At 32.9% G+C, this 19,780-nt stretch overlaps 1 protein-coding gene across 1 annotated transcript in view; it reads left to right on the top strand.

The window, feature by feature from the left end:
• The window catches only part of LOC145663057 (sialin-like), an 80,853-nt gene extending 61,526 nt beyond the window's left edge, over positions 1 to 19,327 (top strand). Inside the window, exons 8-10 of the mRNA XM_081729219.1 lie at positions 5,498 to 5,653; positions 7,813 to 7,898; positions 16,443 to 19,327. Of these exons, the coding sequence (XP_081585345.1) occupies positions 5,498 to 5,653; positions 7,813 to 7,898; positions 16,443 to 16,646 (446 nt within the window). The 3' untranslated portion in view covers positions 16,647 to 19,327. The remainder of the gene's footprint in view (positions 1 to 5,497; positions 5,654 to 7,812; positions 7,899 to 16,442) is intronic.
• Positions 19,328 to 19,780: the final 453 nt, after the last annotated feature.

Raw genomic sequence — 19,780 nt, forward strand, 5'->3', positions numbered from 1 at the left:
TCTGCAATTATGAAGAAAACTCACCAACTTCATGAGTTATTTATGTAGCTCCAGTAGTTCTGTATCTTTTCCTTTTAATCGAAGTATATCTTGGACAACAGAGTAAACGGAATTCATTTCATAAATAATAAAAGAATTTTAAAATGAAATTCATTTTTAAAAAGGAGGGGATGTTGGAACCACTCTCTTTTCTTTCAGAAAAGTTACAAAACATTTCTCCACCAATGAATAAAATTTTAAAGATGATCTATGTAGCGTAACATCTACAGTCTTAAATAGATTGCCAAGTATTACACACGTTTCATGACGTATGCATGCACATGATTTTAACCATATGATAAATAAAGAAAAGTATTGATTACAATACAGAAATAAAGTGAAATACGTTTGATGAGTGACTAAAAACACAAAACGAATGGATCCGTTGCTTTAATATATATAGTTGGAACAAAGAAACCACGAAGTGGGAATAGAAAATGAATTAGTGTCAGAAAAGAGTGAAAATATCACAAGATTAGAGAAACACACTATGAAGAAGATAGAGAGAAAAAAGAAGTAGGGAGAAAAGAAAACTTAAGGAACAAAGGAAAAGTTGGAAAATATTTAAGGGGATCCATGTTGTAAGGCTTCGTATACCAGTAATTCTCAAACTTTATTCGAGTGGACCATTCTTATTACTCAGGATGTTTATGGGCCATTGTACTCTTGTTTCCTTTGAAAGCAAATTTATAATTTTTTAAACGTTCTGACCATATATCATATCAATATACTTATATTTTTTAAAATAATATTAATTAAAATTTCCTTTATTTTATATTGGTATTAAAGAAATAATGTTGGTATTAGTTTTAAATAACTGAACTCTGTTAAGAATATTTTATAATAATATGCACTTCTACTAAGCTATTAGAGAATGTATAATCTTCATTTTATTAAATTATACAGTTCATATCTATTTGAAATTCTTAACTATAATGTAATACATAATCACTTTAATTTTTATTTTTCCTTTCTTCTTTGGACAAATGCTCAATCTAAGAGAACCACAATGGCAGACCTCGAGGGCTACTTGTGGTCCGCGAGCCACAGTTTCAGTAACCATTTCCTAGACTCTTCAGAATCCATCAGAAAGAGATAACAAGACACACTGCCATCTGGAATATCTTGAATAACTACAATTTCTTTTTGTATTACTGTTGTTATTATTTTACATATTGTTAGTATAATTATTTACACTAAATTTACATTCTTAATGATAGAACGTACAACGTCCTTCCGGCAGGACGTAACGTCCTAAAATTCCTGCCATGTTTATCTATAATAGAGTACTTTGTGTATTTCAGCAGGACAAAAGTTTTCCTAGTGGAAAAAGCATGAACTCTAGGGTTAGCGCAGAAAAAAAATCATGTTTTTTAAGACTGGCAGGACGGTGGCTCTGTACAAAAGTCCTTTTGGAAGGACGTAGGCTTGTACGTTCTATCATTAGAGTTGGCTTTACCAAAACTCCTTTATATATTTACCCTATCCATGTATCCGTCTATCCATTCGGGAGACAAAAAATTGCAAGAATTACTTGATGAATCAACACCAAATTTTGTCATTATGTAGAGGGTCCAAATTTAAGAATGGAATTCGTTAATGGAGGTGACATTAAAACAGAATTAGTAGAAATCAACTATTTCCTCTTTTTACTTAGATAACCATAGAGCAAAAATGGAATAAATAGCAAGACACGGTTTCCTACAATTGATTAAGCGTCCCAAGAGCAAAAACGATAAAAGATGGTGACAAGCGTTTCCTAGAATCGATCTAACGTTCTAAGAATAGGCACCATCTTCTCTCGTAATCCTCTATTCAAACAGGAAATAACAGAAATCAACTACTTCCGGTTCACCACAGAATAGAAATGGTATTAAATAGCGAGAAGCTGTTTTCCTTAATAATTAATTAAGCGTCTCAAGAATATTTACTGATAGAAGCTATAGGGCACATATTCATAACAAAGCAGGTTATCTTGTACCTCCGTCTTATCTCTGGTGCGTGGAGTCCCTGGTTTCGATGCCTGGCCAAGTAAGTTTGTGGTGGACAACATCGTGTCCGTGGGTTTTCTCGTGGTACTCTTGTTTCCTCCCACAGCCTCATTCCACCAATTCTTTCACCATCATTCACTTGCCTTAATCATTGTCTCTCTTTAGCTTAACGGGCATAAACGTGGGACGTTAAACTAATTTTTTTTACTTCCGTATTTTTCTTTTAATTGAATATTTCCTCCCTTTCCGTAACATCGTCAATACCATTTTGTTACATTGCCGGATCCTTACCTTAATACGTTCTATTGTAGTATTCACTGTGTTTTAAATAATAATTTATCCAGAATATTAGGAAAAAGATTTAAAAAAATGCAGGAACATACCTGAAACTAATAAAAAGGATGAACCTTTAGTTTAATGGAAAAAAGTTTAATGAAAGTTAATTTGTATATAGACAAAATAAGTGTTCGTCCACATAAGTTATATAATGTAAAATAATGTTTGCGTGTTGTTTAAAACCGTCAGCAGGAAACAGTGTTTACAACAACCACAAAATGTAAATTTAGTGACAACAAATACAATAGTGCAATTTTACATAAATCGTTAAATTGGAAAATAGTACTTTCATACAAGCAGTGGGTGAATTGCTTAGATATAATTCATAAACATTAGGTGATATTAGAAATCAAAGTCCGCGGAATATTCTGACTGTGAGTAAATTGTTCTTTATAGAATAGCAAATACTTCAATAAGAGATGTAAATGATATAAGAATGATATAGAATTAATAAGACAGGTTTAATTCCGCATGTACCACGTTAGGCACAGTCATTTATATAACGTATTTGCCTACAATTGACATATGTCCCTGTGAGGAGATGACGATTTGTAAGAGGTACAGGGTTCGATCTCTGATGCCCCTGTTCAGGAAAAAGCCAATTTATAAGAAATTTGGATTCAATTTCATACTTTCCTGTAAAGGAATCACCAATTTATAAGAAATTACGGGTTTGACTTTTTACTGATTAACGGTAAGTGGCCACAACAGGCACAAAAGCTGCTGGTAGAAGTAAAAATAAGGAGAAGTGGCCAATCCAGAGATTCATCTAAACAAACCAAATTGAACTTTGCTAGTTAACAAAATGTAATGTAATTATTATTATTATTCTACCTTCATTTAAGAAATTGTAACAACGAGAAAAATAATTGGGACTGTAGTAAAAAATTAGGTTGCTAAAACATTTGCATGTAAACAGAATTATTCACTTAAAATGTTATTTTGAATTGGCTAGATTCATAGGATGAATGATACATTGTAATGAATTTATTAAAGAAGAAAAATGATTTTAAAGTATAACGCTACATTTTATATGTACAAACACTTGAATCAAGCACTAAAAAATATACAAATCTAATTATTAGATTATCATTATTAATGTTATTATTTTTAATTAATTTTTATTTATGCGCTGTGACAGAAACTAACGTATATAACGAATGGTAGATAAAAGTTATTTCAGAAATTCTAGGTGATTCCACAAATTCTGAAGAATTCCGCCATCGCATATTTTTCACTATTCTGTGTTTCTGAGGGATTGCTGCATCGTTATTGTTCTATTCCGAGCACTAAACCTATTAGATAAAGAAGTACAAAGAAAAGTATTTGTTGTACATTTCTTGATGGTTATGTTTTGGTGTTGTAATAGTAGGAGAACAATTTAACTATTTTGTATATAAGAAAAATGTGCAAAGAAAGGCCGGGCGCCTAGCGATGGCGCTTTACTTTCTTTTCACGGCCTCATTGCTTCTTGTCCAGCTGTCTCTTGGCTATCGATTGACTTTAGCTTCTTCCATCAACCACGGAGTCTTGATAATATCTTGTTCCTCAGGGGAGAGGAGGGAGAAAGACAAGGCATCGTTTTTCACTTTCCCCACACAGAGAATAAGACAATATGATGAGGGTTCAACACTTATTAATGTGTATCACAATACAATTACATTTAATAATTAATGGAATTAACACGAGGAAATTCCCGTTTTTGCCATCTACAAGCGTTGTTGAACAGCAACTAATGCAATAGTTACAATAAGCAATGATATAACAAACGAAGTTAAATTCGTTAACACTTCGCTTACTTTCTTTCCTAATACGGAACTTTCGCAACGAATATTTGTATGTTCAGTTAAGCTATTCTCTCAGATACATGTATATTCGTTAGAAGCTCCTGGCTGCACTTTCAAGAATTTCGTCTGGCAAAAGTTCAATTCTAAGAATTTTAACCGTATACACAAAGGCTAAATAAAATATACCATGCGGCATATAACGTTAATACCGTTGTAAGGAAAGGATTCGGTAATAGTCAATTAAAAGAAAAAGACGGAGGTACAAGATAAGTCGCTTTGTCCGTCCCAAGAATATATTCCATTGCCACTCTTATCTGTATACTAAAACAGAAGTGGCAGAAATCAATTATTTCCGGTTTTAACATTGGTCGCTATGGAATAAAATAGGTAATAGATGGAAGCGGTTTCTCGAATCAATTATACATCCCACGAATATATTTTATTTTTACTCTTATCTCTTTACTAAAAGCAGAAGTGCTAGAAATCTAATTGCACTTTCAGTTTCAATATTAAATGAAAAAAAATATTACGCTATACAAACCAAAGTCCTTGACATGGTGTACAAGTAACATTAATTTGTGGTTAATTCTTTTGCCATGAGTAATGTAAACATTTTTATTTATTATTCCTTCATTCCTCTGCATTGCTCTGTCCATCCTATTAGTTTTATGTTCCACTAAACTTGATCTACTGATAGCCTAATAATTCTATCACGTTACCTACATTCCAACATAGCTTCTCATTTTTTCTGTGTTGTTTGCTACTTTTCCCTTCTTCATAAATGTATATACGTATATATACAAGAAAATAGTGAAAACTTAATCACTATAATGACCATAATAAAGAACGCTATGAGATCTATCGCTGATATTTTTTCACCAAATACGAAGGGGAAGGGAAGTAGTAGTAAGAAAAATACATTTTCAACATCCTTACCAATAATCTAATAGCATCAGGAGCAAGTAAAATTGCAATCCGTCGCACCCTGAAGAACACGAACGACGTTTCTTTAAAATATAGCAAATGATATTCACAAAATATTTGTCATCGGTGAAAATAGAACTGAGTGCTAATAAATCAAATAGAGTGTTATAATAATGTGGTTCGTGGTTTGTACATAAAATATTCAAGAAATCAATGTAATAGGATAAGAATATGCTATAACAAAATCAGATTTCTCGTAAATTTTTTTGTTCCTCTTTGCCCCTTCCACTTGATGAAATACTTTAGCGAAAGAATGTATAGTATGTATTTTGTTTTCACTATTTGCAGGTGAGTAATTCATTTTGTATTCTCATTTCAGAATTCTCTTGTATATATATATATATGTCTACTTTTTTTCAGCACATCTATTACCCTGTTTTTGTTTGCTCATCCTTGCATTTATTGGTTGCAACACTACAGCCTCTGTTGCGATGTTATCTACTTCCTTGGCATTTAATGGTGCTTTGACATCAGGACACGTTCAGGCATTTTTGGACATGGCACCTAATTTTGCAGGTAATAATGTATTTTATTATGTTTCTATTTAATTCGTCCTTAGTTTTCTTGTAAACTACTCTGAAAATTGTTATTGTGAATATACTCTATAAATTAACTACAATAATTTTAAAAACTCAAAATCCCAAAGTATCCACTAAATTTGAATCAAGGTACAGATTGATTTTTTCAAACTCACGGATTTCATTTGGGTCTAGAATTTGTAACTGAAGTCCAATTTTCATGCGATTTGTGGCAAATGATCAACGGAAGATGGGAGTTTTATGGGACTATTTACTGATTTAAATTCATCCCGGGTAATATCGGCTACGCCTCAAGAAAAACAGCAAATATTCACTAGTGTACCTTATCATTGCAATAAGGTTTTTAATTTTTGAAGCGAAATTACAGAATACATTTTAAGTGTTAATGAGAATACAAATTAAGTGGTCGTGGTAACACCCATAAATCACATGTTCAATAGCTATAGCCAGTTTCTTGCAACAAACGACGGAGAGATTTCTTGGGCGACCTAAGAAGTCGGTAACTGACATCTTTCACAACACCTGCCTGCGGGGTCCGATGCTTCCCTGTCTTACTCAGAAGCGATCCTGTTTCTAATTTATTCACTAGCGACCATATTATGTTCTTGTCTGCGGTAGAACGTGAGGCAAATTTGTTTCTAAATGCCCTTTGCGTAGCAACAACAGATTCAGTTCTCCAGAAACTTTTAACAATAAACTCATGTTGCTCTAAAGAGTGCACTATTCTCACTACGTCCTGATCATACTCATACAGTAGCACAGAACTGTACACCGCATTTTGCAATACAACGACCCAGTTTCCTGTTTCTTATTGACCTTGGTGAGGTTGCCATGTAACGAAAAAAAAGAAAAAAACTCAAATCTTCACACCTTACCGCATCTCATTCCAATTGTAGGGTACATTGGCGAATATTTGCTGTTTTTCTTGAGGCGTGACCGATATTACTCCGGATGAATTTAAACCAGTAAACATAGATCCATAAATCTCCTTTGATCATTTACCACAAACCGCTTGAAAATCGGACTTCAGTTGTTACAAATTCTAGACCCAAATGAAATCTGTGAATATTAAAAAAATCACCCTGTATAACTTGAGTTCGGAACCAAGGTCCTATTGATACAAGGAAGTAAACCTATTTATATAAAAAGTCAAATTAAAGGAAATTATTCAACGCCATCATTCCAGCCGCCGTCACGATGGTGGCGAATGGCTATACGCTGGAAATAAGTATGTTTGGTGAGCTTTCGACAATATTTAGCATTATTTTACATTTTTTAACATTAACAGAAGATGCAAGATAAGTGCAAATGAACTTGAGTAATAGTAGAATGGAAAATAATTTGCCCTGAGTAAATCAGTTTTTGTAGAGTAGATAATTGTCAAAAATACAGAAGTTTTATTAACAGAAATAATCAGCCCCGTAGTTAGGTATTTTACGCTTCTGGGCCTAAGAAAGTTCTGTGTACTTTATTTGTTCGTGTTAAGTTATGTGTAAGCAGAACTAACACACACACACACAAAATACAAAACATTATATGTATCTCTTTCTCTAGGATATAAAATAAAAGCAAAGGTCACTAAAACGACTAAATATTAGTCTAGAGACACAATATCGTAAATAAATTTTCAATTACAGTTAATCTGTAACGAAGAAATTTGGTCGTATTGTGATACTAACACTAACATAGTTTTCAGTATAGATATCCCTTAAATTTCTCTCTCATGGAAGCTATTTTTTTTCTACCACTCTTCAATCTTGACTTTTTTGGTATGCACCCCTGAAATTTGCCGCTGTGTTGCTGGTGCGTGAATGCAGGCCAGGAAGTAACTTAAACGATACAAGAGAGGATATACTTGAGAAACGACTTTATAGACACCCTATATATATAGGATGTCTATAAAGTCGTTTCTCAAGTATATCCTCTCTTGTATCGTTTAAGTTACTTCCTGGCCTGTATTCACGCACCAGCAATATATATATATATATATATATATATATATATATATATATATATATATATATATATGTGTGTGTGTGTGTGTGTGTGTGTATTTCATATGAATAATGAATATTCAATAATTTCTTAGATCGAAATTATCTAACTCCATTTTCAAACTTATTTCTTCAAATACAGGAACCTTGTCTGGATTTCGCAATGGTATGTGTGCTATAACAGGTGTCTTATCTCCGAGTATTATAGGAGTGATTCTTGATAAAGACGTAAGTCATTACCACATATTTGAAAAAATCTTTATATAAAAAAAATATTTATCTATGTCAACACCAAGAAAGTTAACAAAACAACTTCAATTATTGTGAAAGTGAAAAGACATAGAATTTACTAATCAGGGATATGATTCGTATAATGCACAGGTAAAGGGAATGTTGTTTTTTGAGGAAGTTTATCCTTGGTCAATAAGAAAATAACTTTCCTTGTCACGGAAACTTATTTCCTCGCTTTGTTAGGTATGTTCTCATGTGATTATGTTACGCTATCTATCGATTGGATTACGCAGTGACAGAAAAATATTTACAACTTTTCGTTCTATGTTTCTACGAGCTTAACATAATTATGTACAAAAGTAGTCTGAGTTTTTTTTTTCCTAATACTGATTAACTAAAACACGGAAACACTTTTAAATTCTTCATATCAGTTCGTCTGTACGTCGTAGATTCGGGAACAATTAAAAATAGGCAATTCTGATTTCAGAATCAGGTAGTCTGGGGCTCAGAAGAGTAAAATATGTATTTTTTAAAAGTGGTGGCCCTAAGATCATGAGAAAAGTTCCCAAAATTTTACATTTTAATGTGAATAGCTCGTAATTCAAAATTCAGAAGGTGCTACGGTGACTCAGCGGTAGAGATCTCAGCTCTGGCGTGTTGGGTTTCTGGTTCGATTCCAGCTTCCGCCACATGGGTTTTATGGTAGACAAACACCATGTGTATGGGTTTTCGTGGGGTTCTTCGTTTCCTCTCACTTTCTTCATTCCACGATTTCATTCATTATCATCATCGTAATCTCCCTTAGCATCGGTGAGTAATAGCTCGATGTTAAACTAAAATAATAATAGGCAATCACGAGTCTCAGAGAAATACATTTTTTGATTTAGTTTAACGTCCCATGGTAATGCCTGCTAGGCTAAAGGAGATGTATACCTACTGATTATAGTGGAATCCGAACTACTTGGTAGTTCAACTGTACCCCCACCGGGAATCGATTCGGGACAACACGAGCCGAATCAGAGAAATACAGTCACCAAGTAAAAAAATCGCAAAATAAAATTATCTTCCCACGATGATGATAGTTATGAGCACAAATATGGCGAATATCATTGCTGATGCATGGTTTACTGTGGTTCGTATTGTTTTGCTATTTAAAACTTTCGAAAAAAATGAAATGAAATCTGTAAGTTGTACGTCCCATGGTTATGCCGGCTAGGCTAAAGGAGACGGTGATGATGAGAAATGAATAAAATGGTGGAATAAAGAAAGTGGGAGGAAACGAGAAAAATCCACACACACGGCGTTTGTCCACCACAAAGTTCACTTAACGGGAGCTGGGATTGAACCAAGGACTTCATGTATCAGAGGTGAACGCTCTATCACTGAGTCATCGCGGCCCTAAAACTTTCCAGTTGGCATCTTCTACCTTCTTTGGTCACCCTCTTGGTCGCATTGCATTACTTCAAAATGTTATCCTCTCAAATTAACGAATACGGGTTTACAGCATTTCCCCCACCTTATCCGTATTTAATAATACAAAAAGTAGTTCAAACTTTGTAATTGCACTTGCTATTCATGAGACAATATAATATTAACTATGTATCTGTTTATTTAGTGTATTTTTCAGTCTTACCTTTCACGCCTTAGATAAAATGGATTTTAAATTACTCTTGTTTTGTTGTCTGCTGTAGCATTTTGTCATATAAGTAACTGACTTGGCATCTTCATTTCGAAATTTCATGCTACGCGTCTGATATAATAATACATTATAGTATATTATTGGAAGGATTGTGCTTCGAGAGTTAACAACAATAACACATTCTGCGATTCATGCCTTCTATTTGCAGAACTGCCAATTGTATAATATTCAAACAGACTAAACAAATTTTTCCTCGATTTCCTCTCGCCTGGTTTCGTTCCTAACTCGCGGCCTTTCGTGCACTGGATCCTGAGTTCATTTCCTAGTGGGACATACTTATATTTGAAAGCATTACAGAGGTTTGGATTCCACCCGAAACTGTAGTTCTCACTTGGGCTCACTCAACTCTGAATAACTGAAGGACATCACGTGAGCGGATGACGTGATATGGATGTCCTCTAGATTTTGGTTGGGGTATGTTGATTCACTTTCCAAATTTTGGGAGGAGTGGATAGGAACATTATCTTAAATTTTGGAAATTGCCAAATTTAAAAATTTGGTATGGTAATATAAACCAAGCTATGCACCTATCTCTGAAATTTGTTGGTTCATCTCGTTTCCTTCTATGGATAAAGAATTGCCAAAAATTCAAATTTCGGATGTTTTGATCTATTTTATCATCTTTGATGAGATTTTATTACATTATATGGTTATATGCATGAGTACAGAGATCCATTCTCTTTCATAAGACATGGGTACAATGATGCATCCCTACGAAATTACGGGAGGAGTGCACTAATCCACCTTTTAAATTTGCATATTGTCAAATACAAATACTACTACTACTACTACTACTACTACTACTACTACTACTACTACTACTACTACTACTACTACTACTACTACTACTACTACTACTACTACTACTACTACTACTACTACTAATAATAATAATAATAATAATAATAATAATAATAATAATAAATAAATAAATAAATAAATAAATAAATAAATAAATAAATAAAAATTGGTGAATATCCTCTAGACTCATATTTCTTCTATGGATAAAAAATTGCGAAAATATAAATGTACGCAATACGCTCTACCATATGGTAAGTTATTGACCTAATTTATCTTGTTTAATGATGCTTTATTACAACTTATAATCATATAGATGAATGTAGGGACTCTTTCTCTTAATGAAGACATAAGTATCATGGTACACTTCTCTCCGATTTTGTGAGAAGTACATCCAAACACCTCTTAAATTTGGGAATTGTCAAAAAATAAACTGTGGTAAATATTCTATAGGACAGAAATACACCTTTGTAAACTTTATTGATTCGACTTGTTTGCTTCCATGGATTAAAAATTGCTAAAAATATATATGTAACATGTGATATTATGACGGAAAAATTTGAATTAGCAAACACACCCTTTTATCACATGTTATGAGACGGGAATTTTGAAATGTTGTACCCCATGATTCATTACAAGAGGTCCTTTGAACTTGTTCTTGAAAATTCCCAAAATTCAAATTTGGGTGGACCGTATATTATATGGTCTCTTATGAGTGGGTACTATTTTCTTTCATAAGACACTAGTATCATAGTGCACATCTCTTAAATTTTGAGAGGAAGTGCATTGATTCACCGTTAAATCTAATCAATGTTCTATGGGATTCGTCTTTATACCTTTGTAAATCTATGTGATCACTTCATTTCTTGCTCTTGTTTAATGTACCATATTAAAATCATATGTCGGCACATACTATTTTACTATTGACATTATGCCTTAAGGTTGTAATTGAAATAAAAATACTTAAATGTACATAAAATTGTATTTTATTCCTTTTTGTATATATTAGACTAAAAAAAATTGTAAATCTCTGAGCTGAACAAAATAATAGGGTCATTGTAAATTGTCATGTGTAGTTCTAGAGAAGATTGGAAAAACTTTCCTTTCTTTCTTGTAAACCTAAAAATTGATGGTGTAAGACAGCCACACCACATATTGAGATGAAACTGATGTTGAAGTATACCTTCATCAAAATCTACATTATGACACCACAAAGATAACAGTAGATTGTATGGTTAATGGAATGTAGCTCAAAATAGTATTAACTCTTAAACATTCATTTTTGTTTAACTTAACGTTGTACAAAGATAACGTCCACCGAGACTCGAATCCGGGACCTCCGTTTCGACTCCCGGTCCAGTCAGTCACTTTTTCACTCTTTGTACGTTATGGAATTTACATCTATAGATGATATGGTGTGTTAATATAATCGATTGTTTCCTCTTTCATTAATATCTATTTGTACGAAGATGTTTGATGTTTGAGGTAATCGAAGAGAGATGTTTGAGGTTAAATTCTCTGTAGCTTGTAAGAGAGTTTAGAAAAACAACTTTTTATTGTATTAAAAAATATGTCGTTAGTTGCCAATAATAATGGACAATTATCATTCTGTTCGAACAAATTGTTTATGTTTTGTGTAATATGTATGTAAATAATATTACTTCTGAGCACAGTTAAGCAGCGATTGTATCTCTTGTTATTTGTCTTCTTCTAATGTGACAAACAATCTCGTAACGAGTAACGCAATGCTGGTAACAGCATTACATACTCCTAGCAGTAACATACAAACAAATAACTTGTAAACTGAATAACACATTTAATAATGTTTTCTTATTAGCTACCTGTACATGTAAGAGCAAATCTAACACACAGTGTCTTACAACGAGAAAAGTACTTCAAACATATATAGCTCCAATAGTTAAAAGCTTTCCTATCAACATTAATATTTATACAACAGCGAAGAACAGCAAAACTCACTCAGCGAAAAATGGATCATTCAAACACGATGATGCTCTTTTGAGAACAAATTTAGATTTAAGTATCATAATTTTAATACTTGTACTTATTCTTTTATGTTCTAGTGGTATCATCTAATCTCATTGATTTCTCGTCGATATTTCAAGCATGAAACATGAATACCCTTCATCGGGATAATTCTAAGCTAAATTGTGAAAAGTTTCACTATTCATAATTTAGAATATAGCACTTTAGTAACAATAACCAGTTAGTAAGAATCGAAGTAGTCTAATGTTTTACCGAATGTCGAAACTACTTGGTTAACGTGTTTTATATTTATTTCCTATATATTATATATTACTTAATATAGTACATCATTTAAGTACTCATATACATACACTTTTATCTTACCCAAGTTCTGGTCAGTCTTGAAATATTTGTTGAATAATTCGTCCTATTTCCTTCATATCAATGTCAGAAAATTCTAATTGTTTAAATACGATACAGTATTGAAATCTATGTTGCTACAACAAACTCGTTTCCAAATTGGTGTTTTCTAAAAATATTTTTCGGTTATTATACACTTCTGTTCTCAAAAACGCAGATTACTTCCCAGAGTCTAAGTTCACAAAGTTGAACCTAGATCCTTATATCCCACGGATCTCCTAGAGGATGGAATCACCAGAAAAAAAAGTAATGTGGATGATTGTAAATTTCATCCATATGATTACATGTTGTAATAAAGCATAATTAAACAGGATAAATTAGGTTAATAACCTACCATGTGGTAGAACATATTGCTTACGTTTATATTTAGCAAGTTTTACCGTTTATTGCTTACGTTTGGCAAGTTTTTACCCATAGAAGGAAACAAGATGGATCAACTAAATTTATATTTTGTAAATTATTCATTGTAGCTTTGGAAAATTCAAGATTACTAATAAAATTCCAACTGACCGAAGCAGTATATATATATATATATAACGTATAAATATATATACGTTAACGAAACTCTAACGTGTATATATATATATATATATATATATATATATATATATATATATATATATATATATATATATATATATATATATATATATATATATATATATATATATATATATATATATGTTAGAGTTTCGGCTATGTAATATAGCCTTCCTCGCACACATTATCTGATAGCTGATAATGTGTCTGAGGAAGGGTATGTCATATATATGTATGTATATATATATATATATATATAATAACTGTATAGGGATCGGAAGTTTATGTCCCTGTTCGGGAAGATATCTATAACAGTATTGGGTTCGGAAGTTTATGTTCCTGTTCGGGAAGACATCTATAACAGTATTGGGTTCATGTCCTGTGGATCCCTGTGAGGGCTTAGGCGTTTATCACAGTCCGGGATTCGATCCTCTATGTCCCCTTTTTGAGAAGACACTTTATGACACGTCTATGAGTGTCTTGGGTTCGACCCTCTACATCCTGGACGTCTCCTTTAGGCTTTAATAGCGATTCGGAGCTTCTACCAAAGTCGACTATATAACCACTGGACAGTACGGTTCAGAGTTCGGGTCAGAACATTCTGGGAAACTGACATAAAGACTGATTCCAATTGCATCTCTAATGCCAATACAATTTAATAATACGAATATTATTACGTTGTACAGGCATTAATTATTTATGCTGGAAAGAAAACGTGAATTAAATTCTCTTAAACTCTAAAACATAAATTTAGGTCATTGTAATTTTTTTAGTAAATTATTATAAAAGGATACGTGTAATTATAATTTCTTGATTTTAATTAATAACACTGAAACTTCACTAACACAAATTAAATTATACACTGGCACTTTGATTCAAATAATTAAATATCATGATGCAATTTTACACTTGGCCCAATTATCTTCACTGCGAGCGCGGATGATGCAGGTTACCGGTTGAACTTCACAACATCATTTGTTTCCAATATTTTGCACTTTCCCTGGTCACTCGCATTGACACGATGAAAGAGGATTCCTGGGTGGTTCCGTGGATATGTACTTGAAGTCGGAAATGGGATTTTCCTCCTCTTCCCATTTCATTTCTTCTTTTTATACTGGATCTGTAGAAATTCCTCCATTGCGTGGCTAGTTCCTTGGCGTCGAGACGATTTTGTAAGCAATAATTACGAACAGACGTTTTAAACTTTGACTCTTCTTTTCTCGGCAACATTTTCATCGTAATCATATATTAATTACTAACGTAACGTAACACACTACATAGTTAGTATTCGTTACTATGGCCGTTCTTCGCACCACTGGCAATGATTAATTTACTTGAATCGTAGCAAGGTATACGTACTGTTATTCGTTGTAAGGTTTTCGTCAGACTGACTTGGCTTTCCTCCCCCATCTTCCCGTGCTTCTACCAAGCAGAGGGGCTCACAATGCAACCCATTGATGTCAGAGCTAAAAATAACTATAACAGTCTATAGGCAGGAATGCTTGAAGACGAAGTTCGCTTTCTGCGTTAGATTTTAGCACCTTATTTGGGGAAAAGAGAGAGTCCACGAAGACTTCCGTCGCAGACGCGACGCACATACACATATACATATTCGTTAGCTGGCGAAGAGAAAAATTCTTAGAAGTGCTTTTATACGAGGTTCTCATATAAAGTTAAAAATTTTGCACTAAATTCTTATGCCATTGCCAATAATGTCATAATATATATACTCTTAATATATATATATATATATATATATATATATATATATATATATATATATATATATATATATATATATATATATATATATATATATATATACTCTTAAAATATATATACTGCTTTGGTCATTGGAGTTTTTAGTAAATTTACAGGAATATGTATTTGAGCCCTAGAGAATATTAATCAAATTTTATTTTTTGACAATTCTTGAATTTAAAAGGTGGACTAATGCACCCCTCCCGAAATTTGAGAAAAGTGCATCAATGCACCCATGTTTTATGAAAAAGAATGGATCTCTGTGCTCATCAATATAACAATATAGCGTGATGAAGTCTCATCAAGGAGGATAAAATAGATAAAAAAAAACCTTCGAAATTTGAAATTTTGGCAATTTTTTACCCATAGAAAGGAATGAGATGAACCAATCAAACTGACAGAGATACATACCCCAGTCCTATACTATTATACTAAATTTCTAAACTTGGCAATTTCCAAAATTAAGGGATATTCCTATGCATTCCTTCCAAAGTTCGGAGGAGGACCAACGTATATCTACTAAATCAAAAGAATATTGACCCTGTGACGTCACAACACATCTAGTCACGTGACGTCCCTCAGTCGATCAGCCGAATGAGCCCAAGTGCCTCAAATACTACTGTAGGTCTATGTCTCATATAGTGCCGAAAAGTAGTCTCATGTATGTCTCATGTAGTTCTATGTCTCTCGGTGCTGAAAAGGGATGCTAAACTCCATTCAAATCTAAGTCCTGATATAAGGTCTCTAATACATGGTAAATTTAAAAGGCTTTATTAAAGTTCACATTTTCTCCTTCTTCTTCTTCTTCTTCTTCTTCTTCTTATTATTATTATTATTATTATTATTTCAACCAGTATTACCATTGAATGAGGAGAAATTCAATATTTTCACAAGTAAAACTCCAATCGGTTTCACTATTTTGCCTCGTACATCACCCTAAAAGGTAGTTTAGTATTTGAAAGATATTGTTGAAAATTATTGTAATAAAATTATTTCCAATAGTACAATAGTTAATAAAAATGACTGTGTACTGCAGCTATTTTCAAACAGTGTGCCGTGATGGAACCATTGCTATGATGAGAGATAGGTAAAACAGTGGAAATAGTTAGTGATGTAGATTATGGAATAATTGTATTTCACTTTCTGAAATAATATTTTCTTCGTACAGTGTAATGTGTCTTAATTATCAAAAGTATAAAGCAATGTGGCATCATCTTAAAAATAAAACTGTGTCATCAGATTTTAAATTACTCAGTGTTTAAAAACAAAAATTAAAATTAAAAAGGCTGGTATAGTGAACATATTTCGCTTTGATTATTGTAATTTTTCTATCGTTTCAGCCAAGTGTATGGGGTTGGAGAATAGTGTTTTGTATGTCAGCTGCAATCTATGCAAGTTCCAGTATACCTTACCTCATATTCTTCTCAGCAAGGATAAAATCTTGGAACACAAGAGTTGTGAAATATGACGGGCAACCACTTAAAATAGAGAAAGAAGTAAAAGACGATAATAATAAAGACGGGTTAATAACTACTGTCTATTAAAAACAATAATATTTAATGAAGTTTTACGAGAGATTCAGGAAGTGTTAGTGCATGAAAGTGACTACAAGATTTAAACTGAAACAATTTGAAGACTAGAGTCTAATTTTATATATACAGGGTTTTCATAAAGTATGGACGGATTTAATTCGCTTATAATTTACATAAAAATGCTCATATTGAAATCAAATAAAGTGCAAACGGTAGCGGAAGGATTAAATTTTTACCTGTAATCTGGCTTTGATCGTCTTCTTGGCTATCTTAAACACGGTTGTCTGTGGAATTCCGAGTTCGACTTCTGTGGGCTGTTGATGATGCTTTCCCTTACCCTGCTCACTGTTGCAGGCGATGTTGGCGATCCAGGACGCTTCCTGTCTCCAAGAACTTAGCATGCCACTTTCGGATTGCACTCTCAGTCGGTGCCGGCTTTTTGAACTCTTTGGTGAACTTTCGACACACCAGAATTGGTGATTTTAGCTCTGCGTACCACAGAACACATTGCGCTTTCTCTTTCACCGACGCCATCTTTGATACGGTAAAAAAAAATAGTCTTCTCAGAGGAGTTTTTCATTTATTTATTTCTTTAAAAGACACACACACGAATACAGCTTACAACTTACTTTTAACAGTCAACATTGAAACAACAATGGATGGAATTTGTTGTTGTTGATTTTAGTTTAGCGTCCCGTTCAGCAGCGAGGCTATATGAGACGTGGACCTACTGATTAACGTGGAATCCGAACCACATGAGCTCCCGCCGGAAATCGAACCCGGGTCTCCCACGCCAAAGACGCGTACGCTAACCGCTTAGCCACAAAGGAGCTCTAGGATGGATGGAATTTGGTAAGAAACTGACCCTTGCCCTCCCTCTCCCTCTCTCAACGTGTTCAGAGTTGCCGCTTATCTAACAGTGTTGCCAACTAAAAATTTAATCCTTCCGCTACCGTTTGCACTTTATTTGATTTCATTATGAGCATTTTTATGAAAATTATAAGCAAATTAAATCCGTCCAGACTTTATGAAAACCCTGTATATATATATATATATATATATATATATATATATATATATATATCTTAGAATCATATTAGAAATTGTTTATTATACACCAGAATGCTAATAACGCTGACAGGTGAATGTATCGCGTGTACTACTTTTACCGCTGAATCAAATGTAATAAATTATGCCCAAAATTAATTTCTAAACATTTCTCAGCTTACTTATTTTCTCGTTTATATCCTCAAGTTAGATCAATAAAGGGATCAAACAGCTTTATTTGATCAGATATTGTTACCAAAAAAAGAGAGAAAAAAATCGAAACCTCTCTTCATATGCTGAGAACTATTCGTTTGAGATAAAAAGTTCCATGAAACTAATTGTTGTGTTTTACGCAATACATAAATATGATTGACGTAGAAACTGAATAGCAACTTAAGAAATTAAACTTGGAGCATGATTACAAATATTCTTGAACTAACGTAGGTATATGTCTATCATTTAATAATAATTAAGTGGTTAACAAAGAGGTAATGCTGAAATGTCAATAATCATAGGCCAAGAAACGAAGAAATTATTTTAGAGAAATTCAAATTAATGCATTATGAAAAAACAAGTGGATATGTATCTATCGATTATATTATCATACGAAAAAATATGATAATGGAATATTAGTTTATGGAAACTTATGACAAGCTAAAGCAGTAGGAAAGGATGTGGGTTGAAGTTTGTAGTGGAAGCTTTGGTAAGAAAACACCTCTGAGGAAGATGGGAGTTCTTCATTTTTCAATATTTCGGGTTATTAAATGATAGAGAATCATTAAGGTTAGTCCAATTTAATACTATTAAGAAATGAATGTTACAGTAGCCACTCTTGAAGATTTTTTTCAACATGGACAAAGTAACTTGTCTTTGTAAAGGATTAGAGCACTCAGAGAAAAGAGCATTTCAATTTGGTAAGAGATGTGTCTTACATACAAGTGAGGAATGGGAAGAATGTGCTTCAGAAACAATGCATTGATATTATTTCTTTCCAGTGACCAGTGGTATATGACTGGTGTTACCTCTGGGCACGTAGAATCCCTGGTTCGATCCCAGCTCCCGTTAAATGAGCTTTGCAATGGACAAACTGTGTGTGTGTGGGAAGGGGGGTGTTCTCGAGGTTCTCCTTTCTCCTCACACCTTCATCATTCCAACATTATTATCCATCTCATCATCACCATCTCCATTTGTCTCGGGTCTTAATCGCGGGACGTTAAACTAAAAAAAAAAAAAAAAAAAAAAGTATTAAGGACTACTTAACTTACGATCCATTACCTGGAAGTAGTCTTGGTTTAAAGACTTGGTTGTAGTTTTTTTTAATAAAAAAAACAAAGAAAAAGAAAACAGCAATTAGGTAAAACGTATGTTAAATACGTACTCTTATGTGTATGAGAAATATTGATACAGATATTCTTTTTAAAATAATAATAATATGAAGAAGAAGCAAAAATCTAATGCATGTCCACCTATCAGAAATTGGTCCATATTGAAAATTACTGTCAATACATGTGGCTACAAGTCTATTATTGTTTTTTCAGCACAGATAGGGTACAAGCCTAACATTGTTTTGTAATTTTGTAGTTATTATTAATTATGCACATTGTAAAGGGTGGACGTAATAAATATAATAAGAATTATTTCATAAAGTTTGTAATGACTTTTGTTTTAGCAAAATTCTATATTTATATTATTTTGTGTATGCCAACGGCTCATCAATATGAACGTTAGAGAGTTTATTATATTGTGTATAACTATTTTCCCTTACGGTGAATTACATGATAATGGTGCTAGCGTTAATTATGTGATATCTATCTTATCACTTTCTTTAGAGATGTGGCACCTGTAGTGTAGAAGTACATTATTTACATATTATTCTTTCTCTCCTAATTACTACATATATTTCATTGGTAAATTTTTTATAGTGATCTTGATATTCGTTATATGTACTCTCCCACCAAAGTTACTCTGTCGTCAAAAAAAGTCTATAAATGTCAATAATGTTGCACTTATTATTCCTGTTTATTCTAGACTTTACAATATATCTATCCCTTTACATGTTTGCACAAAAAGAAAGAAAGAAACATGGCTATCACCATGGT

The sequence above is a fragment of the Thermobia domestica genome, chromosome 10 (genome assembly GCF_964235325.1).
Source record: "Thermobia domestica chromosome 10, izTheDome1.hap1.1, whole genome shotgun sequence".
Taxonomy (NCBI): Eukaryota; Metazoa; Arthropoda; class Insecta; order Zygentoma; family Lepismatidae; genus Thermobia; species Thermobia domestica.